This window comes from Scatophagus argus, chromosome 8, assembly GCF_020382885.2.
Source record: "Scatophagus argus isolate fScaArg1 chromosome 8, fScaArg1.pri, whole genome shotgun sequence".
NCBI lineage: Eukaryota > Metazoa > Chordata > Actinopteri > Scatophagidae > Scatophagus > Scatophagus argus.
In genome coordinates, this window is record NC_058500.1 from 14,158,732 (window position 1) to 14,175,878 (window position 17,147).

The following is a 17,147-nucleotide window of genomic DNA, read 5'->3' on the forward strand; positions in this document are numbered from 1 at the left end:
ATGCAAGTTGATAATACTTCCTTTCCCTTTATTGAGCCTAAGTTTGTTCAGTTCAAGCTAATTTAAAAAGTGCACCTCCATTCCGATAGGTGGCAGCACCGTGTCGTTTTTGTGTTGTGGAAGTGAAGTTTGCGGAAGTACATTCCGGGTGTTTCACAACTACAGCGTGCTTGTAGGGATAACTGGTCATGGTGAAGATGGCTCCCCTCTTGTAAAATAGTGGACAGTTTGACTACCAGACGTGTGTTAATATCAGTCAACTTTTGCCAGACTGTATGAACCTCGTCTTTGGTAAAACAAGCGAACGATATTGACTCAATGGCCCGACCTCTGCAGGTCCTCAGCCTCCTCTCCAGGCTCGGTACTGTTTCAGTCATTCCTTCAGCCTCCGTCAACGGCTGTCGATTTGCAAGCAGAGACGCGAGCAAGGCCCTAATGGGACAGAGTCATGTGCACAGAGTGTCAAACAAAGCTTCAAGATACAGCGATGAGATGTCTGGTGAAGAGGTTGGACTGGAGGATTTAGAGGACGTAGAAGACAAATTCAGTGCCCTGCTTGCGTGAGTGTCAGTAGGAGAATCTGAGAAATTATAATATATTTTGGAGGGGCGGCACATCCGATCCAATTTTCAAATGTGCTCAAAATGTCCCCAGTCCGATGTATTGATTTTAAAACTAGAATGTGTGTTAATATGTTCATTTGAGTATTAAGTGGACTACATCACTGTCGATTGTAATAGTTTTTGTCAAATGTTTAGATTTAATAATTTTAGGAATGTTAGGACAGTATAGAGTCAAGGAAAGGAGAAAGGAACAAAAGAGATTCCTAGAGAGGAGAGGAGAAAAATCAGCAATGTAATACAATACACTATACACAATTAAAAACTGAATACAAAGTTCATCCCAGATGAATATTTTAGAATGTCAGGAAATGAGTTTTCAAATGAATTTTTTTAGGAGCAGCAGACGCCGGGCATGGTGGGCAGTGGTGTGCTGTCTTTACAGAGGGATCTTAAGTCGCCCCCCTTTCCCATGTTTTTCAGTGAGGAGAGAAAGAAGCAGAGGACTGTGAAATATCAAATACTGAGAAGGCAGATGACCCCACCAGGAGCTCCACAGAGGAAGTTAACCTGGGATGCTATAGAGCAGATCAGGTGAGCTTTCTTATCTCATTCCAACCACTCACCCCAGAAATGTTTTCTGCCTTTAACGCAATTGCATAAATGAGGCTAAATATGTTATGTTAACCAATTTACAGATATCTGAAGCAGGAGAAACCAGATGAGTGGACGGTCGAGCGTCTGGCCGAGGGCTACTCTGTCACCCCTGATGTCATCCTAAGAGTCCTCAAAAGCAAGTTTGTCCCCACTCCTGAGAGAAAAGCCAAGCAGGATGCTAAAATATTGGCTAAACTCAACCACAAGTTTTTACCTCCTGGTGCTGGGACAAGACAGGACAAGCTGAAGCTTCCTGGAAACTGTGAAACAGCTGCACTCAAACCTGGAAGTAGAGAAAGTGCAGTGGTGAGTGTGGATGATAAGACTTTGATGGCGCTGGATGAAGGTTCGGGATCGCTGGCTAAGAGGCCTGACGCTGTTACTGTTCTTCACACCCAGCTCGGAGGTGGAATTAGTAAAGATGCCCTAGTGACAAGATCCACAGAGGTGGACAGAACCACTAACACAAATCCTACAGAGGATGACAAAGAGGATGAGGACGGTTGGGATGGACAGGTGTTGACAGAAGAGGAGCTGCAGGAGTTTATGGAAATGGAAAAGCCATCCCCTGTCATGCAAGTTGGGAAAGACTTCTTTGATGCAGAGGGTAATTTTTTGTATAGAATCTGAAAACTTGCTGACTTAAACTGTTGGCTAACAGTTTATGTATATATTTTTTTATATTTATAAATAAATGCAACTTTTGTGACATTAAGCAGAGGGCACAGGTGAAAGTCTTTACCTGCTGGCAGCAGCCAGCAGCAGCCATCCTACAATCACAATCTGTTTTGATAACTGATCCCTTTCTAAACCATGTGAAACTATGTCACGGCGAGGTATGTTGACTTTTTTGCTCATGACTCTGTTTTCTCAACTCACATTTTTTCATTGCCATCAGTAAGAAATAAGAGCAGTGACAGAAATAGAGGAACATTTGAATTTATTGGCAAACCCAGGAAAACTGCCTCAAATATACAGAAGAGTGAAACATAGCAGATACAAAGATGTAACCTTGTATATTTACAGAACCATCACAAAGACTTAATTTATACAGCAGTTTTAAACTGTAAGAAAAATGTGTTACCTTCACTTGCAATAAATCATTAAATAAGAACTTTCCAGGTGTCTCCCAGTGTAAAGTAGCTACACAGTAACACTATTCAATCTGCGTTTGTTATTTGAACTGACTATTGTCAAAGTATCACAGGAAGAATTTAGGAATGAGAGAAAAACCAGGTCACTGAAGGCTACTTTCTTCACAAAGCTCTGTGGATTTAAATATTACTGAAAGTTAACATGCAGTTTAATGGGAACTCTTGTGAAACAGACAATTCCTTTGCTGCTCAAGCACTCATCTTAGGCAACAAGTACAACTTAAGGGTGTATGTAGGAAACCTGCTGCACATTAAACGATATAACTATCAGTAAATAGATGCTGGTCACGCAGCAGGAGGGTCTCATTTCATATCCTCACACCAGGCACTTGTATAATCACACCCAATTTACTGCACTCTGAACCTCCTAGTCACAATTAAATAAAACCTGTAGGAAAGCAACGTATTTAACACAAGACGGGCAAATAATTGTGCAACATGTTTAAATGAAGAAGAAAAAACCTTTAAGACTTGATGTGAACGAACAGATCTGTTGCAAGTCATTTGCCAGTTTAGCTTCAAAATGACAAAAGCATCAGGACGACTGAAAAGAAAACAGCAGTTCACTGTGAGGAACTTGCAGTAACCCTGCCTTTTTGCAGAATTTGCTCCACCTAAGATGCAAAAACCACATACCAAACAAACATTCTCACACAGTGTTTCAAATTACACAACCATGTCTGTCAACTTTTCCTAATAAAGTACAGTGTTAATTATGCTACAACATTTACATAATTGAATTGTTTTTTCACACTACTTCTGTCACCAAATTATATCGATGTATTCATCCGAATCAGTTGTAAAAAATATCTGCAGATATTTACTATCAAACTATAATTATTTCTGAACATCTTCAAACCACAGCTGGTCATTTGTCACACAAGTTTAAAAGTTCAGGTAGTACAAAAACTGCTCAAATGATTACAGACATGACTATATGACTAGTGATCATGTGAATCATTAGGTCACATTTAGGAAAAATGTTAGACTACACATTCTAAGTATACCTTGTGCTTTAGGCAGTTAGAACTGCAGAACAAATTCTGTCTTGAAACAAGACACATTTAACCGTCCTATACACTGATGCGTAATGTTTTTCACGCAATTATATCTCCGGGCATCAAACTAACTGGATAACATGAGCAATATGGTGCCAGTAGGATTATTTAACGTGCATGGACAAGATACTGAATCTGAATATGTTATTGCTATCAAAGCTAATGCAAATGAGAATTCCCATTTGTATCTTATTACTTCAACCATGGAGCTCAGTGCCATGGAAAACCAAAAGTATGCAGTCTTCAATTCCAGATCCAGACTACAACAGCAGGTTTCAGATTAAAGAAAAAAAAAAATAGCTAAAGATTTACATACTCCTGGTCATCCGTGGACAAACTTTTTGACCAGCAAAATACTTACTCAAAGTAGGGATTAAGACTCATGGGGTCTGGGAGAGTTATTAACCAGCAAAGTTTTTGAACACCGACCGAATTGAGACCCCATTACAAAAATGTCAAGGAAAAACAGGTTTATGTACAAGTGCATGGAAAAAAAAAAGAAAAGAGATCTTCAACAGAACTGAGGAATATTTCCAGGAGCGCTCCCAGGTGATGGGAGAAGCAGGACCCGTAATGCGATGGTAGTGGACTTATACAGCTAGCTTTGATTCAAAACCCATCACTCCAGTTCTATCAGTAGTTCAAATTAGTGCATCACTTCCTCATTCCTCCACTTCTTCATTCCATAAAATAAATAACTTGGAGATTCAAAGGATTCAAACTCAATCAATAGAATCAGTAAGTGAAGCACAACACTACAAGCCCTCCTTCATACAGTAGTTCTCGACTGTGACGTTAGTCCAGGAAAGCTTCCATACATTCATTATACTTCATAGATGACAGCAGATTGACACAGACTCTTTGTCTGGTAGCTGAGGCCAAAGTTCTTACGAGAAGTTGAAAAGAAGAAGTAGCTGGAGACAAAAAAAATGACAGGAACAGCAGCCGTCCACGGGGTGGACTGGAAACATGTTGCTCAGATGCATGACAGGTTGTGCCTGTTATTCAAGCAGGTCCTGTGTAAAGAAAAGAAAATAAGATATCAATGAAGCCAGAGCCAACACAGGCGAGCAAACAAAAAACCCATTGTGGATATATTTACACACACCTAACTCAATAACTCCACTGACCTAGTTTTAGGGGAATTATAGGTAGTGTCACAACCTTGTAGAAACAATGTAAAATCATGCTATGATAAAAATTAAAAAAAAAAACTGCTGCAACACCCGACTTACTCTTAAACTGAATTTCTGTTAACAAAAGTTTATGTGATAAACAGTACGTAAATGAGAAGGAGTCTTGATTCTGACTGATCGTCTGGGACAAGGTTTTGGCAAATATTAGATTGTCACAGGTCACAGGCATTTGTATGTTGGCTGATGGCTGTTGGCTGAGTAATAATAAGCTACATTTGTCTGAGGTAGCTTAGAATTAGTGTCATTATATAGTTTGCCCACCAGAGAGAAAGAAAAAGTTTGCATTTCAACTGTAAGTGCTGATTTTCTTTCAAAACGCGCAACACGTTTAGGCGTTCCTTGTCAAGTGTTTGCACTGTGGCCGAGCTCAACACGCTGAAACAGAACCACACCCATGCAAACAGACACAAGACAAGCAAATAAAGAAAACATCTCCACCAATTTGACAATACAAATAAACCAAATCTTCAGTGATTCAAGTAAATTACTTAGTTTCCGTTTTCTATGTCTTAACTACTTCGGTTCTCTCAAATTCTACATGACATCAATTAACCAGCAAGATTTGAAGCTACCCTCATTTGCACAGAAAGAAAGAAAGAAAGAAAGAAAGAAAGAAAAGTCTTGAGTCCATGCTGCAATCTTAGCCCGTGTGTGAGGGAAGGCGTGGTATCCACTGTACCTCGTCTGAGTCGTCATGAAACTCGATCTTGCCATTGTGAGTGTGGTTCGTCTCCAGCGGGTCGTCCACCCCGTCAACAGTGTTTACCTCAACATGCTGCTGCAGCACTGAGTACCTGTGAACCAAGAACCTGCAGTGCACATTCAAAATACTGTCAGGTCAAGTAAAATCATGTGAAAAACATATATTCAACACATAAAATGATTAATGAAGGACAGCAAAAGAAATGTCACACTCTCCTCTGGTCAGGATTTGGTTGAGAGCTCGATTATACATCTGTGTGAAATGATATACTAACCTGCCACCACAGACATATTTTTTGACAAAGACAACTCCTGCTGCGACACTCAGCAGCATGACGATGATGACCGTTACCACGATGGCTACAGACTTGGAGGGCCGACTGTCAATCTGTAAGAGTAACCGCAGACAGAAACATGAGAAAGTAGAAGCCGAGAGAGAACTTTGTCACATGATACGATGACAATTCCCTTAAGCCGAGTATCAACAAAACCCGTGCTACAGTACTCATGTGTACTTAAATATGGATGCAGTATGGGAATATATGTTGTTGCAAAGAAACTACATATTGTATGGATGCAGCACAAAAGAGCTAAATCAGGGCTGGTCAAAGTGGGGCCTGCAGGTCAAAGTTACCATTAGATTCAATTCACGTGTTTAGAGGAAAAATAAAGAACTAAAATAAAACGTATCTAACCAAATGTGAAATATGGTCATAATCTGCCCTTTTGTTCCTGAGTTATGGTGTTGAATAGGACAGAAAAGATGATGTCACAGTGAAGCTGACCTTTGACCTTTTGGATATAAAATGTCATTGCTTCATTATTTTATCCTATTAGACATTTCTGTGAAATTTTATTTTAATGAGCATGTTAATTCTTGAGTTGTGGCTCAAGAGGTAACAACGATCTTTGACAAAGACAATCTAATCTAATCCTTAATCCAAGGGGACATTTGTGCCAGATTTGAAGAAATTCCCTGGGATGTTGTGTTCACAAAAATAGGATGAATGGAACACCTGAAATAAGGCTGGGTACTGTTTTAAAAAATGATAATACCAGTATCAGTACTAATACTTCATTCGATATCCATAATGTGAAGAGGAATGCAAGAATTCAGTTGCATAAAATGCCACCACTAAATGCAAGCTCAAATTCAACACATGACCGACTGCATGGGATGCAGACCTTACACATCCGGGCACAAAAGGGATCCAACGCAGATAATGGTTGACTGTAGAAGTTTCAGTGCCACTTGGTACTGGGTACTGGTACCATTGGCACGGAGAGATTAAAGAAATGGCAGGGTAATCATAAGGCATGGGAAGTCTTAGTAACAATGAGGCTCTTACCAGAAGTTCTGGGCCCAGCAGGTCGCTCACACACCTCTTACTGAGGTCGATCTCTTTACGCTCAGGCATCTGTCCTCCCTCACATTTATCTCCAGGGATTTTCCTATAGCTGAGGCCCAAAGACACAATCAAGAATATATGTTAGTTGGGAGGAGGTTTGCACACGGCTGGCTGTTGAGCAGATCCAGATTCGTTTTGCTTAAACAGTCAAAACAATAAAATTATATATTGTTGGGCCAGTTGGCTTTTAATAGCAAATATCTAAATAAAATCTTTACATATTTTAAAGGTGTAAGAAAAAGTATACTTATTTTGGCTCTTAAACAGCGGTGTAAATCAGTTCACAGAAGGGCTGTCATTATCACAATTACCTACAGCCTATCCCGCTTATTGAACGTAATGGTTGAACTGAACTTCTATGTAACAATTATTTGTTTTCTATCAGGTCAGTATGTGTGCAGTGAGGCAAATATGATGCACCATTGCATTTTTCGTCAGCATACACTCTTCTCTTCCTCACTGAAAACATGAGACTCACTCTCACCCTCTTCTACTTCCTCTGACAGACCTCTGCATGACAATTACTTCCTCATTCACATCACTTATCTCTTCCAAGGACAATCCTCTGTCACTCTTCCGACCACAAAATGTGGCATTGGCAATGTCCTTGTACAAAACATCTTTTTCACTTATCAAACAGACTGGAGTTACTTCAAGCTAAAGCAAATGAGCAAACACATTCACTGCTACCTCCTGCATCTCCATTGCCTGTTTATGGGATGGTATTATTTTCAGTAATTTGTCAATGTTACACAGCAAATCAGTTTTAAACCAATACCAGTGACTCACAGAGATATGTTGGACTTACCCACTAGTCTGCAGTTGCTCTTCTTTGCCATGCAGACAGAACTCCAGCACTTTGCCTTTCAGGTCCGGCTGCTCCACACACTCAGAGCTATTCTCTTGACGGTAGTATCCAAAGTCACTGTAAAGAGTTGGAAGATTCCAGGATGGTTAGCAAGTGTGGAAGAAATAACCTACACTTACTCTTGCCTTTTCTTGTAAATGACCAACTGTGTGGATTTCTGAGTTTGGTTTGAGGCAACAATCTATTTCCAATTAAAGGAAAAATCCACCACAGGGTACAGTTACACAGCTGTTCAATACCAGTTTGGTGTCACAGTTCATCACATTTAAACCAACATTCTTTATATCTCTACTTAAAGGGAAACTTTGTCATTTTTTAAACAAGCTTTGTTACATTACAGTGTGGGCAGTACATGCAAATGAATAAAGTTAAATTTTGCTCTAAAGTTGTCTGTACCCAGAGTCCCCTGCTCATTTATTGTTGCACATTATCTGGCATATTTTGTTTGTGTGATGCGGTCAAGTGTTCAGATTGTTTTTTTGTATGCTAAGTTCAGCAAGGGCAGTCTATTACAATTATTAGCCAACATCTTACCACAGGAAGTCATCCAGAGTGCACGGACACGGGGTTGGCTGGGTGTTGACTTGGTAATCTCGTCCGTTCCAACAAACAGAATCTTTCCTGAGACGCAGGAACCTTTCTTTGTAGCCCAGCATGCACCCATCATTGGGGTCACTGATGTCATCAGAGTGGGCCAACCACTGCACATAGTCCTTGTCTTCACCTGCAAACATCAAAGTGTTAGACTCTATGACCTCAAACAAAACGCAAATTAATATCTGATTTTTTTCGTCATATCACTCACAGTCTCTGGTGAGAAGATCCCTGAAGTCGATGGTGATGGAGATCCAGTACTGGCTGATAAGGGAGTCTCTGTAGCCCCAGATACTGACATTCATGGAGCGAGCTCCCGGCTCTGACGCCAGCCCAGTGAAGTAGACTGGGTCATCAGTAAACGTGTACACACCCCAGCACTGTCCTTCATCAGTGGAAAATCTGCCAAGACATCAAAGATCAAACAAACATTAGCACTAAACATTAAAGTAAAGCAACAACATATAAGAGGACATTGTGATGCAGGCAAATATCAGCACTGCTGTGATGTAAAGGAGGCACAAGGCTGACGTCAAGTGTGTTAATGCTTTTATACAATAATTAATATTTATTATGATGACATGGCAAAATACTTGCTGTTAAAAAGTCCAGTTATGATGATCTTAAAAGAAATCCAGGACATATATTGAACACAAAAAGAAAATGTCTCGAATACAGGTCCAAACCAAACTCAACTGGTCCTTCAAACTCACTTGATCTTGTTGATAGGCTGAGTGGGGCTGTGCTCCACGGCAACCAGCAGCCCTCCAGAGTCCAGAATAGCATAGTGATGGGGCCCATCGAGGGCCTTTATCCAGGTGTAGCCACCATCATCAGACACATACACATCTGGCTTCATGACTGAGATGGCGTCACCAACACTCCCTGATGAGATACGCAGAAATGGTTAGATGACAAAAAAAACTTCCAGTTTATAAAATTAAGTAACTTTTAGTTTGTCTAAGAAAAAACTGCTATGGACGAATTACAAATTACCATGAGCTAAGATGAGACCGACTGCGTTTGATTCAGTCAGAGGCAGCATGGGGACATTCAGGTTCATAGCAGTACTGTAGGATGCATGGATGTGGAGGCTGCACTATAGAGACAGATATAAGCAGCATGAGGTATCTTACTTTTTATAGTACAATCATATAAAAAAAAAGAAAATTCATTCAAACTAATTCATTCAAGGCGCATGTATTCTATTTGGCTTTTTTGGCTCTACAATGCATAACCCAAATCCAAAATATGAGACTATAATCTACAAAAGTACACAGAGTCCATCAAGATCAACTTTCTCTCTTTACCTTGTTGGGGTCTTTGGCTGTAGCATCACACTTGCTTTCGGCCGGTTTACGCAGAGGAACCCATTCCCCTCCCTGATCAAAGGACTCCACAGTCTGCACAGAGTTATCTGGAACAAGACAGGGACACAAAATTTACAGTCAGGCAAAACCAACGTGTGCATCTACAGCTTTCAGCTACTCCAAAATTATAAGAAAGCGATGTACAGGTCAGATCCATGCAGTCACATAATGGTCAATTCGAAGAGTGGGAGGTGAGAAATAGCAAATTAAGTGAGCAGCAGACACGATGGAGTTAAGATTTAAGGGCTGATGCGAGGTATTTCTGGTGACGTGTTAGCCAGCTGCTTCAGACAGACAGCACAAATAACACTGAGCAGCTAATTAGATATTTTATCCACCGCCTTCCCAATGGAGAAGTCATACATGTGTGTGTTTTCTCAGAGGAATTTGAGAACAGGCATGTGATGCTATTCCTTTGTCTAAGCACAGGCACATGAACAGAGCTACCTTCTGCCAGGACGCTGGTGACGAAAACTCCACGCAGGGAGGTGACGTTGGTGAAGTCTGTCTCGCCTCCTGTGGTGGTGTAAAGGTGGCGCTCCAGTGACTTGGAGTACACAGTTCCCCGGTCATCTGATACATAAATGGTACCAAATCCTGTATCTGTAGGAAAGAAACACAAATTGTTTCACACATACACAAGGTACACAAGGTTTACGAGGTTCAAGTTCACTACATGGCCAAAAGGAGCTGTTATGAACTTCTGCATTGCATTTTCTTTTATCGCTCTGCCACACAGTCTGAAGAGTAAAAAGGTGAAGTTTCTGTGTAGACTGACCTCCAGGCTCGTCAACATGCATGAAGACCATTTCATCGTTTGCTGCCAGGATGGAGTAGAACTGCTCGTGACCAACAGGAGGCAGCTGGGCCATGTTCCACGTCTCCCCCTGGTCCACTGACACGTGGATCATTCTCAGAGTGCCCTGCAAAGGAGGAGCAGGGAAAAGATTAAAAAAAAAAAAAGAGGGACAGAAAGAGTAATGACTTCATGCAAATTAGACACCTGACATCAAGACACGATGGGACTGATTTTGATGCGTAAAACTGATGAAGTTCCCCTTTAAAATATTGTACTTCTTCATTTTTCCTCATGAGCAATACTTAATCGACAACCACACACAGATATAGCAAGAACATCCAATTTAAATATACACATACTACAAAAACATTTCCCTAAAACAACAGCCTGACATACTGCATGACAGCATACTCCAATTCAAACTGAGCAGACTGAAACAACCAAGACTCGATTGTGTTTCTGCATCTGCTGGTGATTGGGACCAACTGTACACTGACCTTGCCTGTCATTACAGAGGCAAAGAGGAAGCGTCCACCCAGGCCGAAGGAGTAGATCTTACTGGCGACAGTCTTGATGGTTTTACCATAGTCTGTCGTCCTCCTCAGTTCCAGCATTCCCCGATCACCTGAAAAACACAGGACAACTTAGGAATGAAAGTGCAAGGAAATTATATAAATTCACAGGTGTAACTAAAAGGTACATTTAGTATTTATAGGATCATGAGAGTAAATCATGACACAAGGATATAAATACTTTACTTGATTTAGTTTTGCTTTAAGATGGGATCACTTACTGCAGGATCCGTTAAGGTTGGCTGTAAAGAAGAGGGTATTTTTCCTCCCCCTGGAATCAGAGTGGAAAGTGCTATGAGCTGAGCTTCAGACAAGCAGACGCAAGTGAGATCACAGAGTCAAAGATGGAAGCAGAATACATGTAGACTGTTTCATCAGTGAGGATGTGACAGTTACTGTTGTGACTATGTCACAAGCAGCACACAACTTGTTACTAGAATTATTAAAATGTATCCCAGTTTGATAACCTGCCACCCCCCTCAATCTCCCCCCGAGGTCACCAAAAGGCAACCTGTGGTCCAGGTCAGGGCCCAGACGCCATCTTATTCAGGTCAGGACTTGTAACCAATAAATTTAGGAAAATTACATTTTGACAAAGCGTTTCTATTTTCACCAGAGCAGCTTTAACACCACTGCCTGCTGGGAAAATCACAAACCACTTGCATTTGCAATTAATCATCTCACACGATGCTATTCAGCCAATGCATTCCGATAAGTACTGCAACTCGAGTTGGAGAGTAAGATACACAAGACAACAACTGGAGAAATAAGTGAATCAGAGAAAAGTAATTTCACATGGCGCGCTCTAAAAAGAGCAAAGTAGACTACACAAACAGAGCTTTTCATCAGGAATGGACAGACTCTTACACGATCATTCTTTCCACAGGCAGTTCAAAACCAGTATATCTGAGACCGTGGTGACTGCTAAAAGAGCGTATGTGAAGCATCGCTACTAGACAAGGCAAAGAGCGTCTTTTGAGCAAACATACCTGCTCAAATCCAAACAGACACACAGAAAATAAAATATTATATATGGCTTTGAGTCATAATGTTAGACATTATGATTTATTGTTATATTATGACTATGAAGCATTTTTCTCCCCTGTTAAAAATCAACAAATTGGCTACTGATCACAAAAAGAAATCAGGTTTCATGCAGGATTCTTTGTGTACTCTCAAACTACACCCATAATAAAACCAGCATATAGCCATGCCCTTCCTAAATATGTGCCCTCTTTGTGGTGTGTGTGTTTTGACTTCATACAGCACCTGTCCCAGTTGCAAATGACCCATTTTCCTGGAGCCTTTTCAGATCAGTGTCTTTGAGATAGTAATATAAGATTGATGTTTCAGCAGGACTGTTTTATACATAGGGTTCAATCACACACTTGAAAATGATAAGAAAATGAAAGCTACAGGTTAGCAGGTAATACAGACCAGGAAGTGCCTGTTAAACAACAAGAGTGGGTTTGGCCACAAAAGAACTAGTTGAACAGTCACTGACTGCAATGCAGTTTTACTGCCTACTTTGCAAAGGTGCAGCAGCAACAAAACTCTTAGGAGGATAACTATGAATGACTTCTGTGTGACGATAATTCATTTTACTACAAATTTTAGACCTATCAGCAAGGGAGAGCAACTTTGAGGAAGACAAAACCCGGTTAAACATACTTTGTTTTGATCACCAGTATAGTAAAGAGAGGTGAAATTCCATTATGTTAATTAGCTTGTTGGAAGAACTCAAACTAAAGAAAAAAACTTCATTACTGACTGTCAGATGTCATATCACTTCTTAAAACCTTTGCACCATATCGGACCAACAGGAATGGAGTGATATTCCACTCCTTCCTTATCTCACTACAGAGAAATATTTCCCTGAGACACAGACACTCGGGGTTATTGAATAACATCATTGTTTGCTCACTGTGAAAATGACAAAAGTCATAATAACATCAGTTTGTATTGTCTCTTACCATTTCACCAGACACACCATGTCATGGAGCTTTTTCCAGCTTCTGCCAAAATCTTCAGACAGCCACAGTTCATTCTGTGGAGAGAAAAAAAAACAGGTTTATTAAATGATGAACTCAGAGTTCCTCAGCAATGACACCACTGTTTGCACAGGATACACAGAATAGAGGTGCCCATAAACACCATAGCCATGTTAATAAATGTACACTGTGCAAACAAATATAAAATGATTGACCAGCCAGAGTCCTCTTACCATAAGGAAGTGAGATGATGGCCTTTGCGTAAAAGTGTTATAACAGACCAAGAAAAAAAAGACTCGCCCAAATTATGACAAATTTAAAATATTCACTTCATTCCTTACATTGTTGCTGATGACCAGCAGCACATTGGAATTCTCAGGGTTGTATATGATCTGCATGAGAGGGATGAAGGGCAGGTCCTGGTGGGTGAAAGTCTTTCCAAAGTCATCGGAGACAAAGATCCGAGACACATAACCTCCAGACACTTCGCCTGTCAGGATCACCTACAAACCAGAGTTAAACCACACACAAACACATCGCTGTAACACTACATTTGTGGAAACTCAAGATGACTATTTGAAGGAAATGTTGTGAAGTTACAACTGACAGACTAACGCGACTTACTTTCCCAGAGTTCTCAGGGCCGATTGCGATGCCAAACTCTGATCTGATGAAGGTGTTGTTGATGAGGTTGGTCACATCCTGGAAGGACTTCCCATAGTTCTCACTGACAGACAAGGAGTTGAGAAATAATTAAATATATATCAAAACTTGAACGTGCCCTTTTTCTGACAGGCGAGATGATAAGACTTACCTTCGATAGAGTTTAGACTGCCCAAGTCTTATCATGAAGAAGGGCACTTGAAAAGTCGTCAAAGCCAGGATGACCTGTCAAGAAAGACGGTTCAGCTAGAAGAGAGCTGAGGCTGGATCATTTACTAAAGTGCTTCAGACCCTAAAATGAGGAAACTCATTATGTCATCTACAAGGCTATTTGCAGGCAGGCTGACCTGTCACTTTCGTACAGTTCACTGAATAATACCACCAAGCTTGTCCTACTCGTAACTAGGATGATAAACATTGCATGAGAAACACATTGGATGCAAATGGTTTGAGCGTATCACTCACCCCGGTGCCATCTCCAACCCAGGCCAGCGACACTGACCCACTCAGGTCATTGAAGGTAAACTGAAAATGAAAGACCAAGACAAAATATAAACATATTAAAAAACACAGCACAGCTGAGGAGCATGTCTGTGTATCTGCGTGAATGTTGTTAAACCATGAGAGGAACAGCCTGGCAGACAAACAACTGCAACAGAAACCCATTTGTGCACTTTTGCTTCCAGACTGTAGTTTTGCTTGGACTGGCACGGTTTCCCCCCCTTCACTGTGTGTTCAAGACTAGCTGACAAAGTGTACAAAGTGAAGCACCACTCATCAGACCAGACTAGCATTTCAGGACACACACAAGGATCCAAGCCAACTGCTCTCAGCACAGACCTCTGAATACAACTGCTGAATGCCACATTAAAACTGAGGTTAAGAATCAGCTTTTCACTCTGGAATTGACGTAATATATTAGGGTAGCTCTAACAAAACCTTTTATTTTCATTGTCACACAGAGTCCAAAGGCATGATGCCTGCCACTTAGGTGGCTTCCGGAAACCCATTCAGTTGTCCATTATTATACAACTATGTGAAACGCTGAGGTACAGTTTAAGGCAGCTCTTGCTGTAAACAACTTCAGTGCCAGTCGGACCTGCAGCAGTAACCCCAAGGAGAGTGACAAATCTGAGCTGAGGAATTCTGTCTACTTTAGATTACAGTGGTCAAGTATACAAAGACTGCAATGCAAAGTTGATCACATGGCAACAGGGAGCTAAGCAAATGAGCAGCACGGAGCTCTGCTGAGGTCAGCCTCCGGACAGCACAGGATAGCTGACAGATATTTTAAACTGTAAGCCACTGTTATTTGGATGCTTTTTCTTCCAGGGTAAATACTGCGTTCACACTGTGAAATCCATAACACATCCGGTGAGAGCAAATTTAGCCCATACTCTCTGATCCTAAACAAACTCCCTGCTTGCTAACTGCCTTGACTGCCACACGAACACAGCGTTTATAATTACAAAATAACTACCACACAGCCAGTCACATGGACTCCCCCGGGCCAATTTTTCCCTGTCAACATTCAGGCTGATTCACTGCCGTCGGAGCCGAGAAAAGCAGGATCCTGAAATACAACATACAGTTGCATCTTTGAGTACAATCAGATATAGGTCATAGCCATTAGTGGAGCATTTGAGAGGTAAACCGCTCCGGTAGTGCTTCAGTTCAGCCTGTGTAGGGCACTTCCCTGTACTGTATTTCATTGCACCAAATAATAAAGAAAAAAAAATCATGGCAATCCAAAACTGGTAGCCATCAGAAGGGCAAGACTGTGCCTTCAATGGCTGATTGAGCTCGGGGAAAGGTTAGGGAAAAAAAAGCCCGAAGTCAGAAAAGACACTTTGATCACGATACATGATTTTGACAGCTTTAATTTCGTGTTTTGGTTTAATAAGAGAAAAAAATAAATCTACTGTGTAAAATTCTCTATTATCTTGGGCTTCAGGGCTTACAGCTGAATAGAAAACAAGCCCAACAGTAGCCAGGTTTCTGAGTGCACGGAGTAGCTGATTAGGCCTATTCGTGCACCTGGTTAGCACCTGCGCATCGTCTTCTCTAGGCTCATTTAATTGTCAGACGTGCGAAGAGTAACAAGACCTCAGCTGGTAACTTACACGGTGGGTGTTGCCTTCTAACTTGGTTTCAAATCCTTGAAGAGCTTTGCAGGAGTCGCCCTGCTCGGTGCTCCTTCGTTTTATCTTGTGGTTTGGAGATGCAGCCAGCCATGCAGGCAGAGACCTCTTGGCGATTTTCGCAGCTTTCTCTTCAATGTACGAACGCCTCACGAAAACCGACTGTCCGAAGGGTTTGGATCCCTGCTGAAAATCTAAACCGGCTGTGAAAGTGGAGACGGATAACAGCAGAATGCAGGGCAGCAATAGTCCCATCCTCGTTGCTGGTGACACCGGCAAGGAAAACAAAACAGACAAGGGGGGAAAAAACCACCTTCAAACCAGTCTTTGTTTATCCCGGTCTTTCCTACAAACTGAAGGTCGCTAACAGCTCCACCGCGGATGACATCAACAAAACAGTAGTCCTGACAGCGACTATTTCGGGCTCTAAAAACACTGAGCGCCCTCAAAGCCCTGGCTATTTCCCCACGGAGCAGCAATAAAAACGATCAAAGCAGGACAAATAATCGCAATTTTCCGAATTAAACGGAGTATTTCACACCATTTATTCGCGCCGCAACTCCTTAACCATCATGATCCACTGTAACGATGAGGAAAATTGTGTCTGCGGGTCGTTAATGCGCTGTGCAGAGAGGACGCTGTGATTGGCTGGCTTTCTATTCTGGTCTCAGCTCTCCGTTTTGATTGGTTCACATCTGAAAAGGCGGTGTCAAACGGGAGCAGCATAATTAGATGTCAAAGACAGTCTAGATAGGTTGCGCAATACTATCATGTAACTCCAACCAACCAGAACTTGATATAAAGCTGAAAGATTACGATTGTTTTGTTTGTAGGGGGGGTAAACGGGTAGCTTTAGAGCTTCAGGTAGTATAAACGTGAAGGTGGACAATGATGAAGTAGGAGCAGTCGATGCTGCTTCATAATTAATTGGCTCAATCCCATTACTCCAACCACCAGACACCTTACTCAAAGAACAACATAATAAGATGCAATATAAATGTAAACACATGTATACATTTTTGTCACGTTTGGTTTTTGTGTGTGCTTTGGATGCAGTTCCCAATTTATTTTCCCAGAGTCTAAGACAGTGAAAGGCCTTTTCCTCATGTTAACTTTTATAACGTTTTCAGCGGCCATATAGTTTACTTTATATGCAAGCACTCAGTTCACAAGTGAAAATGTCAGAGGAGAAATATACTCCTCATACACACATGAAAACCAACAGCTATCCAAAGACCACACGTACATTGAATTAAGCAGTGTGTTATTTATGTGTGATGACTGCAACTATATGTCAGATTCCATCACATTTCTGTTTATTTTCTTGAATGCAGACAGAATTAAATGTAATGATAACTTGTGTAATGTCTGTCATTTCCTCATTCTTGTGCCACATTTTACACTGTAAGGGAT

At 41.2% G+C, this 17,147-nt stretch overlaps 2 protein-coding genes across 2 annotated transcripts; one reads left to right on the forward strand and one right to left on the reverse strand.

Moving 5' to 3' along the window:
* Positions 1 to 118: 118 nt before the first annotated feature.
* On the forward strand, positions 119 to 2,331 carry ngrn (neugrin, neurite outgrowth associated). The gene is made up of 3 exons (XM_046396246.1): positions 119 to 560; positions 1,044 to 1,154; positions 1,259 to 2,331. Exons 1-3 carry the CDS (start codon positions 319 to 321, stop codon positions 1,845 to 1,847), a joined length of 942 nt encoding a protein of 313 aa, XP_046252202.1. The 5' UTR covers positions 119 to 318; the 3' UTR covers positions 1,848 to 2,331.
* Positions 2,141 to 16,462, reverse strand: sort1b (sortilin 1b). The gene is made up of 20 exons (XM_046396233.1): positions 15,717 to 16,462; positions 14,059 to 14,118; positions 13,745 to 13,818; positions 13,555 to 13,657; positions 13,272 to 13,433; positions 12,913 to 12,986; positions 11,161 to 11,210; positions 10,865 to 10,992; positions 10,347 to 10,491; positions 10,016 to 10,171; positions 9,509 to 9,615; positions 9,195 to 9,297; positions 8,912 to 9,083; positions 8,410 to 8,600; positions 8,139 to 8,328; positions 7,545 to 7,661; positions 6,677 to 6,785; positions 5,603 to 5,715; positions 5,305 to 5,434; positions 2,141 to 4,445 (listed from the first exon to the last, which is right to left on the reverse strand). The coding sequence occupies exons 1-20, from the start codon at positions 15,987 to 15,989 to the stop codon at positions 4,431 to 4,433; spliced, it is 2,472 nt and encodes an 823-aa protein (XP_046252189.1). The 5' UTR covers positions 15,990 to 16,462; the 3' UTR covers positions 2,141 to 4,430.
* Positions 16,463 to 17,147: the final 685 nt, after the last annotated feature.